The sequence below is a fragment of the Mobula birostris genome, chromosome 6 (genome assembly GCF_030028105.1).
Source record: "Mobula birostris isolate sMobBir1 chromosome 6, sMobBir1.hap1, whole genome shotgun sequence".
Taxonomy (NCBI): domain Eukaryota; kingdom Metazoa; phylum Chordata; class Chondrichthyes; order Myliobatiformes; family Myliobatidae; genus Mobula; species Mobula birostris.
The window spans coordinates 98,403,379-98,422,956 of NC_092375.1; the positions used below are offsets into that span (position 1 = coordinate 98,403,379).

Below are 19,578 nucleotides of genomic sequence, written 5' to 3' on the forward strand. Positions count from 1 at the left end.
ATGGCTTTCTAGTGGTTGTACCTGGACCTCCTGTATTTTACTTAGTCACCAGACCTGAACATCACTGATCTGACGCTCAGCAGATTGCAGATCTCTCGGTTCATCCAGGGCTTCTGGTTGGAGAAGACTTTGAATGATTTTGTATGGATACACTCATCCATGAGTGACTTTGTAAAGTCCGTAACACTGACGCAAAACTATCTCATAGCCACTCCTCTACCTTCCGCGATCATCTCCTTGTTGTCCTTACTTTTGGAGCCTTGCTCTTTAGCCTCTGCTTGTACACAGGTAGGAGGACGATAGCTAGATGATCAGGTTTCCCGAAATGCAGTGTAAGGATGATAGGGTAGGCATTCTTGATCATATTCTAACATTGGTATAGTGTGTTGTGGCCCCTGGTGCTGCAGTTGATATGTTGATGATAATTGGACAGAGATTTAAACAAACAAGTCTGATTGAAGTCCTCAGCAATGATTTGAAAGGCTGTGTTTTCTTGTTTACTAATTATGATGCTCAATACATCTAGCACTTGCTTAACATTTGCCCTTGGCAGTATGTAAATTACAGTCAGGATCACAGAGGAGAACTCTTTCAGTAAGCAGGATGCATGGTATTTAATCATTAAGTGTTCCATATCAGGAGAACATGGGTGCAACAAGACTGCTGTGTCCAAGCATGACGATGAGCTTATCATGAAACCCCTACCTTTTGCCTTTCCCAAATGTCCGGCAGTTCAGTTCATCTGGTGGATTGAGAACCGTTCATATCTGGAGTGACCCACGTCTCCATGAAACAGGAAATGTAGAAACTGCATTCTCTGAATTAAACTTGTCAGGACTGTTGCATTTTATTTGTTTCCCAGTACTACACTTTCTCTATAACTGTAGCACTATACTGCATTCTACTTTCCTTTTGTACTACCCTGATGCATGAGATGATCTGTCTGACTGACATTCAGACCAAAGCTATTCATTGTATCTCAGTACATGTAACAATAATAAACTAATTACCATTTACTTTCACCCATTCTTAAGCAGCCCTTGAAAAATGAAGTTCAGACATGTAGGACCTATTTTTAGGTGCTCCGTAGCCACATTTGACTCACATCATTGTGAAGTGCTTCTAGAGGCTTGTCATGATACATGTCAACTGCAGCTTTCCAGATAACCTCCACCCACTGCAATTTACCTACCACCGAAGCAGGTCTACAGCAGAGTCCACCCCCGCCCCCGACCCTACACACATCTCTGGAGCATCTGGACTGTAAAGATGCCAGTATCAGACTATTGCTTATTGATTACAGTTCTGCCTTCAATGCTAATATTCAAAGAAAACTCAGCACCAAACTTCGGACCCTTGCAGTCAATCCTCGCAATCGGACCCTTGACTTCCTGACCAACAGACTGCAATAAGTTAGGATAAGCAGGAACAACTCCACTGCAGTTATTCTAAACACTAGTGCTTGCCGTGTACCATTCGGCTTGGTCTTCTAATCCACAGAAACAAACTACAACAAATTCAGCGTGGATCACATTAGAGCACATTTATTATTCACTTGCAAGTGTCACGTACCCTGTGACGGGTTAAAGAACTGGCAGAAATGGAAAACACTTTGGAGTCCAGTATTGCTATTAACTAATGATATTTATTAGTAACTACACAATACAGTAATATAAATGCAGATATATCAAACAGGTTAGCAATGATTTTATGTATATGTGGAAATATAAAAACCAAGCTTCATCAAGTCTAGGGGTAAATGGATACAGTCTTATGGTGATGAGTAAAGTTCAGTTCAGTTCGTGGTGTGGAGCTGAGTAGTGATGGAGAGAGAGAGAGGTGTTTGGTTCTTCAGGTGAGCTGATGCCGTCGGTCTCCCTGTTGTCCTCTGAAATTTCCAAGTTAGCCAAACTTGACCAACTTAAGAGCACTGTCTTCGAATGATAGTCTACCAACCCAGGCAAGGGTTAGACACACTAGTAGACTCCACAGGGTCGATCTTTCACGCACTAATAATCACAGATTGATACCTCGTAATCGATCCACAGTCCCACACTCGTGGGCACCTGAACAAGATAGTGATAACTTCACCACACCCTTGTGCATCTGCATGTCCCATGTCCTGTGAAACAAGCAATTTAAAACAACGCTGATTTAAATATTGTTGTGCTGAACACCAGCTGTCCATCAAGTAGCTCCTCCCATCTCTCTCTGTAGGAACATAGTAGCTGCCAGTGTCCTTGCAGAAATTCCAAACAAACTGTGAGCAGTCTTCTCCTCTCTCTCTCTTAATAACAGGGTGTCTGTGTTGGACACCTCTCTCCCTCTCTGTCTCTCTCTCTTTTCAAAAAGCACAGTTCATAGGGGTAATTCAGGATCTCGTCACACAAGAGAAGTTTTATCTCCAGACGAGTGTCTGGAAAATAGCTTTAATCTTATGTCTCAAACAAAGCACTTCCATACTTTTTACAGAGAACAGCAATTAAATTGCTCCATTCCATAACATTCCTCCATTATCTTGTTCTGACATTTGTCATCAGCCATTTGCCTGACCTCACCAGCTCTATAATGTGGTCAGCAGTAGATCAGAAAGAGAGGATTCTGCTCATTTTGGTGAGTGATTTCCACACTTCCCTCTCTTTGCAGGACACTGCCTCCAACCATGGACCGAGAAGCCACACTGTAATGAATCACCTCCTTCACCCTCCCTCGTCTATTCCGGCAGTTCCTCACCACATTCCCCAGTTGCCGATACACAAACCAAGTTCCCCGTGGCATCACAGCAGCTACATTCATTACAACACTTTACAACTTCTCTTCCCCTTCCTCTAGTCCATCACACCGGCCCACGACATTATTGTGGAGTAGGTCGATCCCACCACCCTGCCCATATCTAAAACTTCCTGGTGGGCTGAGCTCAGGCCTTCCTTCAGCATTTTGAGGAAGACTGGATCGTCCCTCCCTGGATTATCCAATCCAGAATACTCCTCGTACTCTCGATATTTACATCCTGCATAATCCATGGCTGTCTCATCAGCTCTTTGAATCACTGACATTATCATTCTCCAGTAACTCTCACCTCCCCCGTCCCCCGTCACTGCCTCACTTCCCCTTTAAATAGTGATATCCCTCTTGCTGGCATTTCAGGTAGTTGCCCAGGTACCATCCCACACCCCCTGGGCCATCCTGTCCCACATATTCCTCGGGCACTCTGCTTTTATCAACACACATACATCTTAGAGGTGCAGCTGGCGAATTTCAACCATTTCCTCGAGCTTGCGCCGGAATTCTGAATTCCCACAGACAAATTTAAGTGAGGGCAGCTCTGACAAAATGCTCTGCTTCTCGCCAGAGGTGAAGGGCTTATGGATGGTCATAAACAAGGTCAAGGGCTGGCTCGGGTTGTCAGAGTTCTCTACCTGATATTGCTTGACCTCAACAGGTGCCACCTCAACAGATATAGCTCACTATAATCTCTCCCTCAAATATCTCCCCACTAATTCCCACACCACACAAAATATAAATGATGGATAAAAATTCAATCGTATACACTGAAAACCACAGAGTACATACTCTGCAATCTGCCACTTATGTACATCTGAAACCATTATGCCTGTTGTATTCCTATGCAGTTTAAATTATTACACCAAGGTTTCACACTTACTCTTAAAACGCACAAACACACTCGCAAAGGAATCTGCTACTATACAGTTCCCTAAATGGGTATACACACACCCCACAGGCACTCCGATGGTCTACAACTGGTGGCCCCGTCTCACCAAATTATCCAAAAATATCTAGTCTCTTACATAAACACTCATGCGCACACACACACCACACTACCTTTATATTTACCAGTTCAGCTCTCCACCGTTCTCTTGATACTTTGTGATATCATGGTCACCGACCCACACAGACCCAAATGTTGGTACTAATCTTAAAAATACTCACCCACTTTGACTGCTGAGATCGCTAGCCACACGGTGAATCACAGATATATCCCGGACGAGTTGTGACTATGAACAAAGTGACTGGAGAGACACTGTATCTGGTGAATATGGGTGTCTTTATTCAGCAAAACAAACAGGCATTTCTGGAGAGACTCTTAGAAGAAGAGACTCCCTAAGCCAATATTACAAGGCATTTTATATGCCAAAGATCAAAGGTAACAGCAGGACAATTCTATAATTACAATGTACAATGCCTTCTTTGAATTACATATAGTTTTTAAGCATCTAGATCCTCACACCAACAGCCCAGACACCCAAAATGAACGTTAAATACCACTTTCTTTGAGCTGCATTCAGTGGCAGGAGCAGGCCACAGCAACAAAGTTTCTCGCAGGTTGTGACTCTTGTTTAAAGTACAGAAGGGACAAGCAGAGCGGCCATTGTTGGGAGTAGGCCAGTGCTGAGAGTAGGAGTGTCAGGTTTTGGCTCAAAGTAGGCTTCAGCTTAAAAGGCTTTAGATCTGGATAAGTTTCTGATAAGGTTTCCTTTTTTTTCTCTTGCTGCACTTAGTGTAGTGAAAGACTGTTGTGTGTTCTTCATGCTGGATGTTGGAGTCCTGGGAGACCCAGAGTTCCCAAGGGAACTACATCCACATGCAGATCCAGCTGTAGCTCCTTGAAGATCGTGTTAAGGATCTGCAGCAGCAGCTGGACAACCTCCGGCTTGTACGGGAGAATGAGGAGATAATTGATCAGAGCTACAGGGAAGTAGTCACCCTGAAGCTGCAGGAGGTGACAAGCTGAGTGATAGCAGGAGAAATGGAAATGTGAGTAAGCAGTTAGTGCAGAGCTCCCCTGTGGCCATTCCCTTCAATAACATATATACCATTTTGGATACTCTTGTGAGGGATTACCTCCCAGGGGAATTGCCATAGAGACCAGGTTACTGGAACTGAGCATTGGTCTGTGGCGGAGAAGGGAAAGAGGGAGAAGAGGGGAGTGGTAGTGGTAGGGGACTCAGTAGTCAGGGGAATAGACAGGAGATTCTGTGGACATGAACGGGATACCCGAATGGTATGTTGCCTCCCAGGTACCAGGGTCAGGGACGTCTCAGATCATGTCTGCAGCATTTTGGAGAGGGAGGAAGAGCAGCCAGATGTCTTGGTACATATTGGTACCAATGACATAGGAAGGAAAAGCAATGAGAATTTAGAGAGCTAGGTAGAAAGCTGAGAAGCAGGACCTCCAGGGTAGTAATTTCTGGATTGCTGCCTGTGCCATATGCTAGTGAGGGTAAAAACAGGATGAATTGGCAGGTTAATGCGTGGCTGAGAAGCTAGTGTAGGGGGCAGGGCTTCAGATTTTTGGATCATTGAGATCTCTTCTGGGAGAGCTAAGACCTTTACAAAAATGATAGGTTGCACCTGAACTCGAGGGAAAACCAATATTCTTGCGGGCAGGTTTGTTAGAGCTGTTGGGGAGGGGGTTTAAACTAATTTGTCAGGGGGCTGGAAACCAGAGTGAAGGGACTCAGGATAGGAGAGTGAAAAAGCAAATGATAATAAGCAAGCGTGTAATCAGACTGTCAGGAAGGGCAGGCAGATGATGGGAAAAAATTGCAGCCAGCAGGGTGAGTATCAATGTATTAGTGATGCAGAATCAAAAAGGGTAGCAAGTACAGTACTCAAAGTATTATATCTCAATGCATGAAGTGTAAGAAATGAAATGGATGATCATGTTGCACTTTTACAGATTGTCGGGTTTGATGAAGTGGCCAAAACCGAATCATGGCTGAAGGATGATTGTAGTTGGGAGCTGAATGTCCAAGGTTACATGTTGTATTAGAGGGATAGGAAAGTAGGGAGAGGAAGAGGTGTGCCTCTGCTGGTAAAAAATGGCATCAAATCAGTAGAAAAATATGACAGAAGATGTTGAATCCCTGTGGGTTGAGCTAAGAAACTGCAAGAGTAATAGGACCCTGATGGCAGATATATACAGTGGCTGTGAGGTGAACCACAGATTACAATAGGAAAAGGCGTGTCAAAAGGGCAATGCTGTGATAGTCATGGGAGATTTCAACATGGAGGTCGATTGGGAAAATCAGGTTGGAAATAGATCTCAAGAGAGTGAGTTTGCTGAATGCCTGCGAGATTTTTTTTTAAAACAGCTTGTCAATGAGTCTACAAGGGAACTGGCTACACTGGATTGGGTATGATGTAATGAACTGGAGGTAATTAGGGAGCTTAAGGCAGTGATCACAATACGATTGAGTTCAACTTGAAATTTGATGGGGAGAAAGTAAAGTCTGACTTAGCAGTACTTCAAGGAGTAAAGGAAATTAAGTGGTATGAGAGAGGAGCTGGCCAAAGTACATTGAAAGGAGATGCTGGCAGGGATGACAGTAGAGCAGTAATGGTGTGAGTTTCTAGGAAAAATGAAGGTACAGGATAGATGTATTCCAAAAACCGAAGAAATACTCAAATAGCAAAATAGTACAACAGTGGCTGACAAGGGATGTCAAAGCTAATGAAGAAGCAAAAGAGAGGGCATACAACAAAGCAAAAAGTAGTGGGATTAGGAAGCTTTTAAAAACCTACAGAAAGCAACTAAAGAATCATTAGGAGGGAAAAGATGAAATATGAAAGCAAGCTATCAAACAATATCAAAGTAGATAGTAAAAGCTTCTTCCAAGAATGTAAAAATACAAGAGAAATGAGAGTGGATATAGGACCGCTAGAAAATGAGGCCAGAGAAATAACAACAAAGAACAAGGAGATGGCAGATGAACTAAATCAATATTTTGCATTATTCTTCACTGTGGAAGACACTAGCAGTGTGCCAGATGTTGAAGGGTGTGAGCGAAAGTAAGTGAGTGCAGTTACTATTACAAGGGGGAAGGTGCTCAAAAAGCTGAAAGACCTAAGGGTACATAAACCACCCGGGCCAGATGAACCCTAGGGTTCTGAAAGAGATAGTGATAGAGATTGTGGAGGTATTAGTAATGATCTTTCAAAAAAATCATTGAACTCTGGCATGGTGCCAGAAGACTGCAAAATTGCAAATGTCACTCCACTATTTAAGAAAGGAGGAAGGCAGCAGAATGGAAATTATAGACCATTTAGCTTGACCTCAGATGTTAGATGTTAGAAGGTGTTAGAGTCAGTTCTCAAGGATGCGGTTATGGAGTACTTGGTGACATAGGACAACATAGGACAAAGTCAGCATGGTTTCCTTAAGGGAAAATCTTGCCTGATGGACCTATTGGAATTCTTTGAGGAGATTACAATTAAGGTAGATAAAGGGGATGCAGTGGATGTTGTATATTTGGACGTTCAGAAGGCAATTGACAAGGTGCCACACATGAGGCTGCTTACCAAGTTAAGAGCCCATGGTATTACAGAAAAGTTACTAACATGGTTTGAGCACTGGTAGGAATAAAAAGATCCTTTTCTGGTCGGCTGCCAGTGATTAGTGGTGTTCCGCAGGGGTCAGTGTTGGGACCACTTCTTTTTATGCTGTATATCAGTGATTTAGTTGATGGAACAGATGGCTTTGTTGCCAAGTTTGCAAATGATACGACGATTGATGGAGGAGCAGATAGTGTTGCAGAAACAGGTAGGCTGCAGACTTAGACAGATTAGGAATATGGGCAAGAAAGTGGCATATAGAATACAATGTTGGAAAATGCATGGTCATGCACTTTGATAGAAGTAGTAAATGTTCAGACTATTTTCAAAGTGGGAAGGAAATCCAAAAATCTGAATTGCAAAGGAACTTGGGAGTTCTTGTGCAGAATACCCTAAAGGTTAACTTGCAGGTTGAGTCAGTGGTAAGGAAGGCAAATGTAATGTTAGCACTCATTTCAAGAGATCTGGAATATAAGAGCTGGGATGTGATGCTGAGGCTTTATAAGGCACTGGTGGGGCCTCACCTTGAGTATTTTTGAACAGTTTTGGGCTCTTTATCTAAGAAAAAGATGTGCTGGCATTGGAGAGGCTTAGAGGAGGTTCACAGGGGTGATTCCAGGAATGAAAGGGTTATCATACGAGGAACATTTGATGGGTCTGGGTCTGTACTCGCTGGAATTTAGAAGGATGAGAGAGGATCTCATTGAAGCCTTTTGAATGTTGAAAGGCCTAGATGGAATAAATGTTGAAAGGATGTTTCCCATGTTGGGGGAGTCTACGATAAGCGGGCACAGCCTTGGGATAGAGGGGCATCCATTTAAAACAGAGATGTGGAGAAATTTCTTTAGCCGGGTCGTTGGGTGTATTTAAGGCAGTGCTTGATAGGTTCTTGATTGGACACTGTATCAAAGGTTACAGGGAGAAGGCTGGGGAGTGGGGCTGAGGAGGGGAAAAATGAGGAACAGCCATGATTCAATGGTGGAGCACATTTGATGGGCCTAATTCTGCTCTTATGTCTTATGGTCTTATATGCAGACATCTCAAGTCAATGGAATGTTTCATGGTTTGCAATCAACCCCAGTGTGCCGCTGCATTCTAACTCAATCCAGAATCCACATTGTTTGCTATTGAAATTGATATTTGCTATATTCCATAACTCGAGGATATGCCCTAACACACCACTTAAAAGGAATTATGGACCTGTATTCTCAGATCATTTTGTTCTACCACACTCCCAAAGGCAAAGGTAACAAAAATCAAGTGATGTAGGGTTTGAGGAAGCAGGCGGTGCTGAGTAAAAGATTATGTTGAATTGCACAGCAGACATGGCTGAATCCTGAGGATACCCTCTCAGGAGTTTTATCATTTGTAATGCTATCGATTGTGATGGTGCTTCTGTCACAACTCATCCCTTTGTGACAGTTATACAATTACATATTCGGAGACACAGGAGGCTGTAGCCGGAATTTCAATCAAAGAATAATCTGTTTGGAGGAACTCAGAGAACTGAGTGCTTCTGTGGGAGAAAATGTCGATATTTCAAATGGAAACCCTGCATTTGGACAGAGAGAACAGAGACGAGGTGGCCAGCAGAGAGAGGACAAAGGGAGTGAGGAAACAGGTGTCTGAGATCATTGGTGGACTAAGGAGGGAGGAAAGTTGATGTCCAGGCTAGGTCAGGTAGAGGAGATGGGATTGGAGTAAGGAGACATTTGCAGGCAGATGACAGTGGGGGCAGACAGAGAGAGAGAAAATAATAATGAGAAGCAGATGGAATAAGGTTGGGGGAATGAGCTGAAGGTAAAGGGGGAAACAGCTGCAGGATGAAGATAAACATGAACACCAAGAGCTATCCATGCTTGAGTCTGGTAAATAAAGGAGGTGAGTTTGGGAAGCATTATGGGAAAGGTGAACAGCAGGTTGACTCAGAACTGGAGTGATAGTGCTGAGGATGAGGCAGTGGGTTTACAAACAGAGGAAATGCCTATTGAGACTGGTTGCAAGGAGAGGCTGATAATAGGGCAAAATTGCTGTCAACAAGATAAGTTGCATTGTAAGAGGCAGACAACATCGAAAAGAGTGAACACCTAAATGAAGGTGCTATATTTAAATACTTGCAGTACACGGAATGAGGTAGATGAACTTGCAACACAAGTGGCCATGTGGGCATCACTGAGTCATGGCTGAAAGAAGATTAGAGCTGTGAGTTTTATGTCCAAATATACTCATTGTATTGAAAGGACAGGTGGGTAAGCAGAAGGAGTGGTGTGGCTCTGTTGGTACAAAAATGGAATCAGATCTTAGAAAGAGGTGACATAGGGTCGGAAGGTGTTGCATTATTGTGGATAGAGCTAAGGAAGTGCAAAGATAAAAATACCCTGATAGGAGATGCATACAGACTCCAAAATAGTAGTAAAAATGTGGTCTGCAATTTGCGATGTGGGATACAAAATTCATGACAAAAGGCAATTTTACAATTTCAATATGCAGGTAGATTGGAAAAGTCAGGTTGGTGCTTAATCCCAAGAGGTGGAATTTCTAGAATCCCTAAGCAATGGCTTTTAGAACAGCTCATGGTTGAGTCCACTAGGGGATCAGCTATTCAGTAATAGATGTCATATAATGAACCAGAAATCATTGGAGAGTTTAAGGTAAAGGAACGTCGAGCTCTACGATGACCTACCAATGCTCACCACTAAAATCGAGGCGAGAAAACTGCAATTAGCGGGGCACTGTCTATGCCACCCAGAGCTACCTGCCAGCCTAGTCTTCATATGGGAGCCCAAGAATGGGAGGATGAACCCTGGGCGCCCTCCCAAGACTATGGTCAACACACTCCTAGAAGACAGCGGCGTGGCTAATGTAGATGAACTGAACACACTGATGAGGGAGAGGGAGAAGTGGAGAGTCCATTATCGTGCCTGACACTGGCCCCCTAGGCCTGAGTCAACATAGTAGTAACCCTTAGGGGTCAGTGATTATGTTAGAATTCAGCCTGCAATCTGAGAAGGAGAAGCTAAAGTATCGGTATTACGGTGGAGTAAAGGAAATTAAAGAGACATGAGAGGACAGCTGGCTAAAATAGAGTCAATAAGAACACAGACAGGGATGAAGGCAGAGCAGCAATGGCTGGAATTTTTGGAAGCAATTCAGAAGGCGCAGGATACACACATCCTAAAGAGGAAGAAGTATTCTCAAGGCAGGATGACATAACCTTGGCTGACAAGAGAAGTTAAAGTCAACATAAAAGACAAAGTGAGGGCATATAATAGAGCAAAAAAAAATAGCTGGAAGTTAGAAGATTGGGAAGCATTTAAAAGCCAACAGAAGAAATGAAAGGGTAGACTATTTTCTAATTGGAGCAAAGGTTCAAAAATCTGAAATGCAAAAGACTTGGGAGTCCTCATGCAGGGTTCTCTGAAGGTTAATTTTCATTTTGAGTCTGTGGTGAGGAAGGCTAATGTGATGTTGGCATTCTTTTCAAGAGAACTAAAAGCAAAGATGTAATGTAATGTTTATAAAGCACTAGTGAAGCCTCATTTGAAGATTTGTGAGCAGTTTTGAGTCCATATCAAAGAAAGGATGTAACACACATAAGAGTTGCTGGTGAACGCAGCAGGCCAGGCAGCATCTCTAGGAAGAGGTGCAGTCGACGTTTCAGGCCAAGACCCTTCGTCAGGACTAACTGAAGGAAGAGTGAGTAAGGGATTTGAAAGTTGGAGGGGGAGGGGGAGATCCAACATGATAGGAGAAGACAGGAGGGGAGGGACGGAGCCAAGAGCTGGACAGGTGATAGGCAAAAGGAATATAAGAGGATCATGGGACAGGAGGTCCGGGAAGAAAGACAAGGAGGGCGGGGGGGGGACCCAGAGGATGGGCAAGGGGTATATTCAGAGGGACAGAGGGAGAAAAAGGAGAGTGAGAGAAAGAAAGTGTGTATAAAAATAAGTAACAGATGGGGTACGAGGGGGAGGTGGGGCATTAGCGGAAGTTAGAGAAGTCGATGTTCATGCCATCAGCTTGGAGGCTACCCAGACGGAATATATGGTGTTGTTCCTCCAACCTGAGTGTGGCTTCATCTTTACAGTAGAGGAGGCCGTGGATAGACATGTCAGAATGGGAATGGGATGTGGAATTAAAATGTGTGGCCACTGGGAGATCCTGCTTTCTCTGGCAGACAGAGCGTAGGTGTTCAGCAAAGCGGTCTCCCAGTCTGCGTCGGGTCTCGCCAATATATAAAAGGCCACATCAGGAGCACCGGACGCAGTATATCACCCCAGCCGACTCACAGGTGAAGTGTTGCCTCACCTGGAAGGACTGTTTATGTGTGTTGCTTGAATTTCCAGCATCTGCAGAATTCCTGTTGTTTGCAAAGAAAGGATGTGTTGACATTGGAGAAGGTTCAAAGGAGATTCATGAAAATGATTCCAGGATTGAAAGGCTTTTCATATGAGGAGTGTTTGATGGCTCTTGTCCTCTACTCACTGGAATTCAGAAGAATGAGGATTGACCTCATTGAAACCTATCGAATGGTGAAAGGCCTCAATAGAATGGATGTGGAGAGGATGTTTCCTGTGGTGGGGGAATCTAAGACCAGAAGCCCAAGCCTCAGAATAGACAGGTGTCCTTTTAGAACAGAGAAGAGGAAGAATTTCTGTAGCCAGAGGATGGTCAATATGTGGAATTTGTTGCTACAGGTGGCTGTGGAGCCCAGGTCATTGGATATATTTAAGGCAGAGTTTGATAGATTCTTGATTGGTCAGGGCATAAAAGGATATGGGGAGAAGACAGGAGATTAGGACTGAGAGGGAAAATGGATCAGCCATGCAGAATGGACTCAATGGGCCAAATGGCCCAATTGTTCTCCTATACCTTATGGTCTTATGATCAAATGGAGTTGTGCAGGGGACAGGTCCTGTGAGGGAATTGAGCAGGTGAAGGGTGGATCAACCAGGAGGGAGATGAACCTGAGGGATGAGGTGGGATGGGAAAGGGGTCAAAAATGGAAGAATCAGACAGAGAAAAGAGTGGAAGAGGAGGGGGTTGGAGTAATAACTCCACTAAAGTAGAGTGTCATCTAAACTTGTAAATCACAATATTTGTATCAGGTTGTAGACTACCCAGCAGAATATAAGGCGTTGTTCCTCCAGTTTGTGTTGCCTCACCCTCACAGAGAAGGCTGCAGAAAGCCAGGTCAGTGTGGGAATGGGAAGGGGAATTGAAATGTCATTCAACTGGGAATTCCACTGTGGACAGAACATGGGTAAAAGTACAAAAGTACAGGCTGTCTTTAGGGTACAAATCAAATGCCAAGTTATGAATACTGTACGTACAAACAAGGTATAAAAGTCGGATTGTGATGCAGAGCTTTCGGTAAATGCATTCCATGCATATGCGCACACACACACACACACACACACACACACAGAAATATTGCCTTGTCACACTGCTGTCACTATGCCTAGTGTGTGCACTTCAATGTCTTCCCCCTGTGGCATCGGATTGTTATATGGGTCCTAAACCAAGCGGATGTACACGGGGTGGATTTGTGGTGCCTTCTCCACCACACACAGTGCAATATTCCATTTCTTTAGTAATAGGGATGTGTAAATGTGTCTATGTTGTTTGTATACTGTATTTAAGGTAGATACGTCTGTCTACTTCGTAATATGACTAACTTCATTGTGGGCTGCATCATATTCTGATTCATGCGTGGTCTTACGTTAACTTTGTGGGTAAGTAAAGATGGCAGAAAAATGGGGTGGTTCACTCTCAGTAGGGGAGAGAGAAATCGAGCTGCCAGGAGTTTACACTGGACAAGAATTAGTGCACAGTTATTATTGTGTTTTCTGGTAGCTATCTTTTTTTGCAAATATTGGCAGTTTTCTTTTCACTATTTTCGCTAATTTTTGCAAGTTTGATTTTTGATGCAATGAATAAACACCCTTGCACAAAAGTGCTAAGCTATTCCAGCCATCTTTCCTTCAGTCATAACCCATGTATCACAGCACACAGATGTTCATTCCTATGAACTAATTTCTCCCCTCTCTCCACTTTTAGTATTTGTTCAATTTTATCAATCCCATGCGTTTTGATGCCAATCATTACTGTACTGTTGAGGTCTGGTATATCGAGTGATTTTTGTGTATTTTCTGACCTATAGGGAAAAGCAACTTATGGACATCTGTAAAAATGGAATCTGAGATAATCTGTCATTGTTATGTTTACTTTAATATACTGGCAATCAATCAAAAACACTAAAATAATGCTGGAATTAGATGAATATTTTAAATGTGTTTAATAAATATTATTTATTAGGCATTTAAATATAGTTGACATTGAGAAGCGATTCTTATGTCTTTGGCAGCTGGTGAGCTTTTGAAGACAGCTGGAAATTCCCTGAACAGACATATGGAGCTGCTCTGCTCATAGGACACCAGTTGGATTTATGTGGTAGGGAAGGCTGGGCAGAACATTCGATGCCATCGTCATAAGCCCACAAAGGTACATTTTTAGAACAAATCATGTTATTTTATTTCCTATATCCACCAGTGCTAACTCTCACACTTTTAACAAAACAAAGATAAAATCTGTATTTAACTTTTCTTTCATGGTTTGTTTCATTTCAGCCCTCTTTTGGGTCCACTGGTTATTGATGAACCAGCCTGGGAATCGTGCTGACTCAAAGCTGAGAGTGCCATCTTGCTGTTCCTTCATGTAGAAGATGAAACACCATTGTGGGCTTCCCTCTGGAATCCACTTCAGTGACTCGGAGGTACATTCCTGAGATTGAAAGGACATCTGCCTGTCAGTCACTGCCTGAAATCAACAGCTTTTCTCATCCATAGCTAGTAACTTTCCATTAACTATTAACTTCATTCCAACTCTTGCCCATTTCCTAATTTATCTCTTTTCTTACAGAGCACCCTCTGCCCCATTTTATGGTGCCCGGCAACCCCACGTTTCTCCTTCTATATGCCGTCCTCACCACTGCTCATCTCCTGAAACCCCCTGAAAAAACGTCCTGTAAATGCCAACCTCGGCCAGTTCTGTCCTTGTTTCTCTCTCTTTCACACACACACACACACACGTACACATGCGCACACACACACACACACACACACACACACACACACACACACACACACACCTACACACATGTACACACACTCTCTGTCTCTTCCTCACCCCTACGGTGACTCATTCTCACAACACCTCTCTCCCTCCCTCCCTCTCTCTCTTTCTCTCTGTTTCTCTGTCTGTCTGTCTATCTCTCCCTCTCTGCACTCTCTTCTCTCTCTTGCACCTCTGGTCCCTGTGAGCTCTCTCCTCCTTCCTCTGCCACTTCTATGTTATTCATAAAATCTGTGCCTTTGACTAAGATCTTGTTTTTATTTTTATTTAGAGATACAGTGTGGACAGGCCCTCCTGGTCCAAAGAGCCTCACCACCCAGCAAGCCACCAATTCAACTCTAATCACAGGAGAATTTACAGTGAACGATTAACCTACTAACCAGAAGGTCTTTGCGCTGTGGGAGGTGACTGGACACACAAAGGGAAATTGTGTGCTCACAGGAAGAAAGTACAAACTAATTACAGAAGGTGTTGGGATTGAACTCAGAACTCCGATGCCCTGGGCTCAATCTGATTGGAATGGGGTTGATGGGCAGAATGGCTTGCTTCTGTGCTGCATGACTTTATGACAACACTCTGGTAGGCTCTGTATGTGGCTGACAGTAGAAGCTAACTTCCTTCATATTAGTTTTATAGGTTAGTTTGGTTTGATGTGACAGTGAGCTTCCCCACGTACTGTATTAGCCGACTCAGTGAAGGAAATGGACTGCCTGAACTGTTGAACTCTCCTAGCGTTTTATAATCCAGATTCTAGCATCTGAACCTGACCACATCTCTAAAACCTTTTCCTCGTTCACTTACCTGTATTCTGAGCACTACATTGGACCCCTCCCTCTGACACATCAGGAAACAGTTGGTCTTGGAGAATTTCAGCACAACTGGCATTCCACAATATATTGTTGGGATCTTATTGGATTTGTAATAAAAGATAGTCACCTGAGCTGTGAAGAGAATGGAACTTGGTCACAAACAGTTGCCATAAGAGTTCTCTACATCTTGTTTCAGATTACCATAGGCACATTTATTTAATAAAGGATGAACACGCAACCAAAGCAATATTTTAAAATACTATGTAACTCTGGTAGGTCATTCTAGGGGTATCACATGCACTCCTGGTTGCCCAGAAAGAATGTGGAGGTCTCAGAAAGGGGACAGAAGAGGTTTACCAGGCTCCGGCCTGGATTAGAAACTAAAGAGAGGCTGGACAATCTTGGGATGTTTTCTCCAGAAGCTGAGGGGAGTTTAGAAAATTATGTGAGGTATGGACAGGGTCTTTCTCCCAGGATAGAAACGTCAGATACTAGGGAATAAGCTTTTAAGTTAATGGGTGAAAATCTAAAGAAGTGTGGGACAGGTGTTTTTTTCACACAGGATGAAGCAGGTGCCTAGAATGGGCTGCCAGGAGTGGTGATGGAAGCAGATGATGATGTTGAATAGACACGTGAATACACAGAGGATATGCAGGCAGAAGGACTTTAGTTTGGTGCAGACGTTGAGGGCTGAAATCCAAGATGTGTTTGTCAGTGTACTGGATATATATCTGGAATGCCCATTCACAGTCAGACTTGATCTGCAGAGAACAATGGAGCACAGGACAGGCCCACCACAGTCGGACTTGATCTACATAGGACAATGGACAGTGCATTCAGATCATACTGCTTTCGTGACCTTAATGCCAATTTGTACTAAATGTCCTCCTCCTGTGTGTGTCATCCATAGCCCTCCGTTCCCTTCATATTCACATGTCTACTTAAGACCGCTTAAAGGCCATCAACTGCCTGATTCCACTTCTACCCCTGGCACCTACACCATTCCAGGTGTCTACCGCTATCTGCATAAAAAACCTGCCCCTCATGTCAACTATATATCTCCATGCACCCACCATTACTCTAACAGCATGCCCACAGGTGTATAACATTTTTACCCTGGGTAGAAGATTGTTACTGTCTACCCTCTCATAATTTTAATATCTTGCATCAGGTCTCCCTTCAGCCTACAACACTCCAGGGAGGGTCCAAGTTGGCCCAAGGCATACCCTATAATTTAGGTAGCATCCTGGTAAACCTCTTCTGCAGTCTGTTCAGTCTTCACATCCTTCTAATAATGGGGTGAACAGAACTCCACACTTCAAGTCTGGTCTGACTAATGTTTTATGTGGCTGCTGCATTGACTTAATTATTCTTTCACTCATTACCTCACCAATCATTCCATGCGCCTTCTTTCTCACCTTACCACTTCCATAGCCGCTTCCAGTGAACTATGGATCTGGACTCCAAGATCCCTCTGTCCTATTAATGGGCTTGCAATGAACTGTATACTTGCCTTTCACCTGGCTTCATAAAGTGCAACTCCTCATACTTGGTCAGATTACACTCAATCTGCTATTTCTCTGCTCATGTCTGTATCTGATCTATATGCAGTTGGATTCTTTGATAGTTCTTTACACCATTCACTACTCCAGTCTTGGCATCCTATGCAAATTTGCTAATCCACCCATCTACATTTCCATCCAAATCATTGATATGTATCAGAAATGACAGGGGTCTGAGTGTGGATCTCTAACCAGAATAATAGTCTTCCACTCCCACTTTCTGTGCTCTATTAGCTAGTCAGTTCTGAACCCAAACTTGCAATTCACCCTGAATTCAATGTATCTTTATCTTCTGAATCAGCCTACCATGAGGAATCTTGTCAAATGACTTAAATACGCTTAATGACTTGGCCTCCATAGCCCTCTGTGGCAACGAATTCCAGACATTCAATACCCTCTGACTGAAGAAATTCCTCCTCATCTCAGGTCCAAACAGATGTCTTTTTATTCTGAGGCTATGCCCCTGGATCCTAGACTACCTTACTAATCGGAGCATTCTCTCCATGTCCTCTGTAGTCTGGCTTTTCAGGATGCAGTAGGTTTCAGTGAGATTTCCCCACCCACCCCACCTTATTGACTGCTAACAAGTATAAACCGAGAGGCATCAGACGCTCTCCTAAGTGAAGCCTTTCATTCTAAACCCTCCCCTGCCCAGTACATCTTTTGTTAGATACCAAGCCCAAAATTGCCTGCAATATTCCAAATGCAGTCTGATTAGGGCCATTGAAATATCGGCATATTGGCTCAGATATCAGACACACTAAGTAATTGGAAGACGAGAGGCACCGACAGATTATGGTGCACCACTAGTACCCAAGGGCTTGAGTCCATCCCATATATCAAGGAACTCAGCAGGTCCAGCAGTATCCATGGAAACGATGAGTCAACGTTTCGGGCCGGAACCCTTCGTCAGGACTGTAGAGGGAAGGGGCAGAGGCCCTATAAAGAAGGTGGGGGAGGGTGGGAAGGAGAAGGCTGGTAGGTTCCAGGTAAAAAACCAGTAAGGGGAAAGACAAAGGGGTGGGGAAGGAGAAGCAGAGAGGTGATAGGCAGGAAAGGAGAAGAAGGAATAGGTCCTGATGAAGGGTTCCGGCCCGAAACGGCGACTCATCGTTTCCACGGATATTGTCAGACCTGCTGAGTTCCTCCAGCGTGTTGTGAGTGTTGCTTTGACCCCAGCATCTGAAGATTAGTTTGTGTTTACCATATATCAAGGGCTGTCCAAGCAGCATGTGGGCAATTTAGGAGTGAAGCTCGGAGCTGAGGAAAGCAGGGGCTCATCATCGGGGACCAAGTTTCAGACCCACCCCCCCAGCACTGCCATCTAAGTTTGATAGAATATTGCTGTATTCTCATGTGAGTAACATGATAAACTTTGTTTTGCATGCCATTCAAAAAAATTATACTCAATAAAAGATATTGTAAAAAGAAAACAATGCAGAATCTAATGTTACAGTTAGAGAAAGTGCAGTGCAGAGAGAAAAATAAAGGGCAGGGCCACAACTGGGTCAATTGGGAGATGAAAAGTTTACCATCAGGTGCGCTAAGAACTGTCCTTGGCATCTATCATGAAATGACCACACTAAAAAGTAGAGACCTAAGAGACTACAGAACTGAAAAGTAATAAGAGATGGACTTAATCAGGTGTTCCAAGAAGTTTCTTAAAACTAAGGTAACTGTACTGAAGTGGGAAGAAGCTACCTAGTATAGAAATTGTAGAGAACCATTGATCCTGCAAGCATGTCTATTAAACTGTTTAAAGATGACACTTACCAGACTCAGAATTCTGCCGACTAAGAACTATTCTTTTGCGGTTGCTGCCAGGTCGAAGATATTGATCTCGCTCATTATGAATTAGAAACGGACAATCACTGTTCATTACTTTCAGTATCATCCCACAACATTCATTGGAAGATAATTCTTCTGCAGAAAGAAAGCAGATGATTGTTAATAATAGGTCTTCATCTTCGAAAGGCATAGAAATCTGGTACTGTGAGCTTGATCATGTCAAGGAGATTAATATTTAATTAAAATAACTTTCTCTTATTGTCAACTTCATAACAATCAGGCCATACAGTAGTCAAATACCTTTTTTCCACTTCCGGGGAGCCATTAAGAAGGCAGCTGGTGCGAGCAGCTCTGATTGAAATAATCTAATATTCACGTTTTAGACTGCTACAGCTGAAATCCACAGCTACAGCCATGGACAATACAGTAAGTGACATTTTTAAAAATCTAGCAGCTCAAAGTCAACGAATCTTGGACGGCAGTCTCCGGTTACAAGTGTGGTTCCCCTTTAAGACAGCGGAAAAGGGGATGCCGCACTGAAGAGTTCATTTAAGAAGAAGATTTTGACTTCCACTGCCGACTATTCTGCTGGCAAATGTACGTTATGTAATAAATAAAATCGAAGATCTCAGAGCAAGATTGCTGTACCAGAGGAATGTGGTATTACAGAGACTTGGATTTGCCCCGCCTTTCTGGATGCAACAATACAACTCACTGGCTTCACAATTCACCATCAAGATAGGAGTGCTGAGTCCTTCAATGGCAGAGAAGGTGGAGTATGCTTTATGGCTAATGGTTGCGGTGTACAAACTCAGTGGTTCTGCCCCAGCCCTGCTTACCCGATCTGGAACATCTGGGAATTAAATGCCATGGGAGCTAATTCCATCACCTTGGAGCAGGGTAGATTCTGCCTCAGGCCCATGTCAAAC

At 43.5% G+C, this 19,578-nt stretch overlaps 1 protein-coding gene across 2 annotated transcripts in view; it reads right to left on the reverse strand.

The window, feature by feature from the left end:
- Positions 1-4,054: 4,054 nt before the first annotated feature.
- The window catches only part of LOC140199221 (uncharacterized), a 55,322-nt gene continuing 39,798 nt past the window's right edge, over positions 4,055-19,578 (reverse strand). For both annotated transcript variants that reach the window (XM_072260916.1, XM_072260917.1), the window contains exons 4-6: positions 18,635-18,784; positions 15,292-15,431; positions 4,055-14,139 (exon numbers count right to left, since the gene is read on the reverse strand). In XM_072260916.1, coding sequence (XP_072117017.1) covers positions 13,918-14,139; positions 15,292-15,431; positions 18,635-18,784 — 512 coding nt within the window. In that variant the 3' untranslated portion in view covers positions 4,055-13,917. The remainder of the gene's footprint in view (positions 14,140-15,291; positions 15,432-18,634; positions 18,785-19,578) is intronic.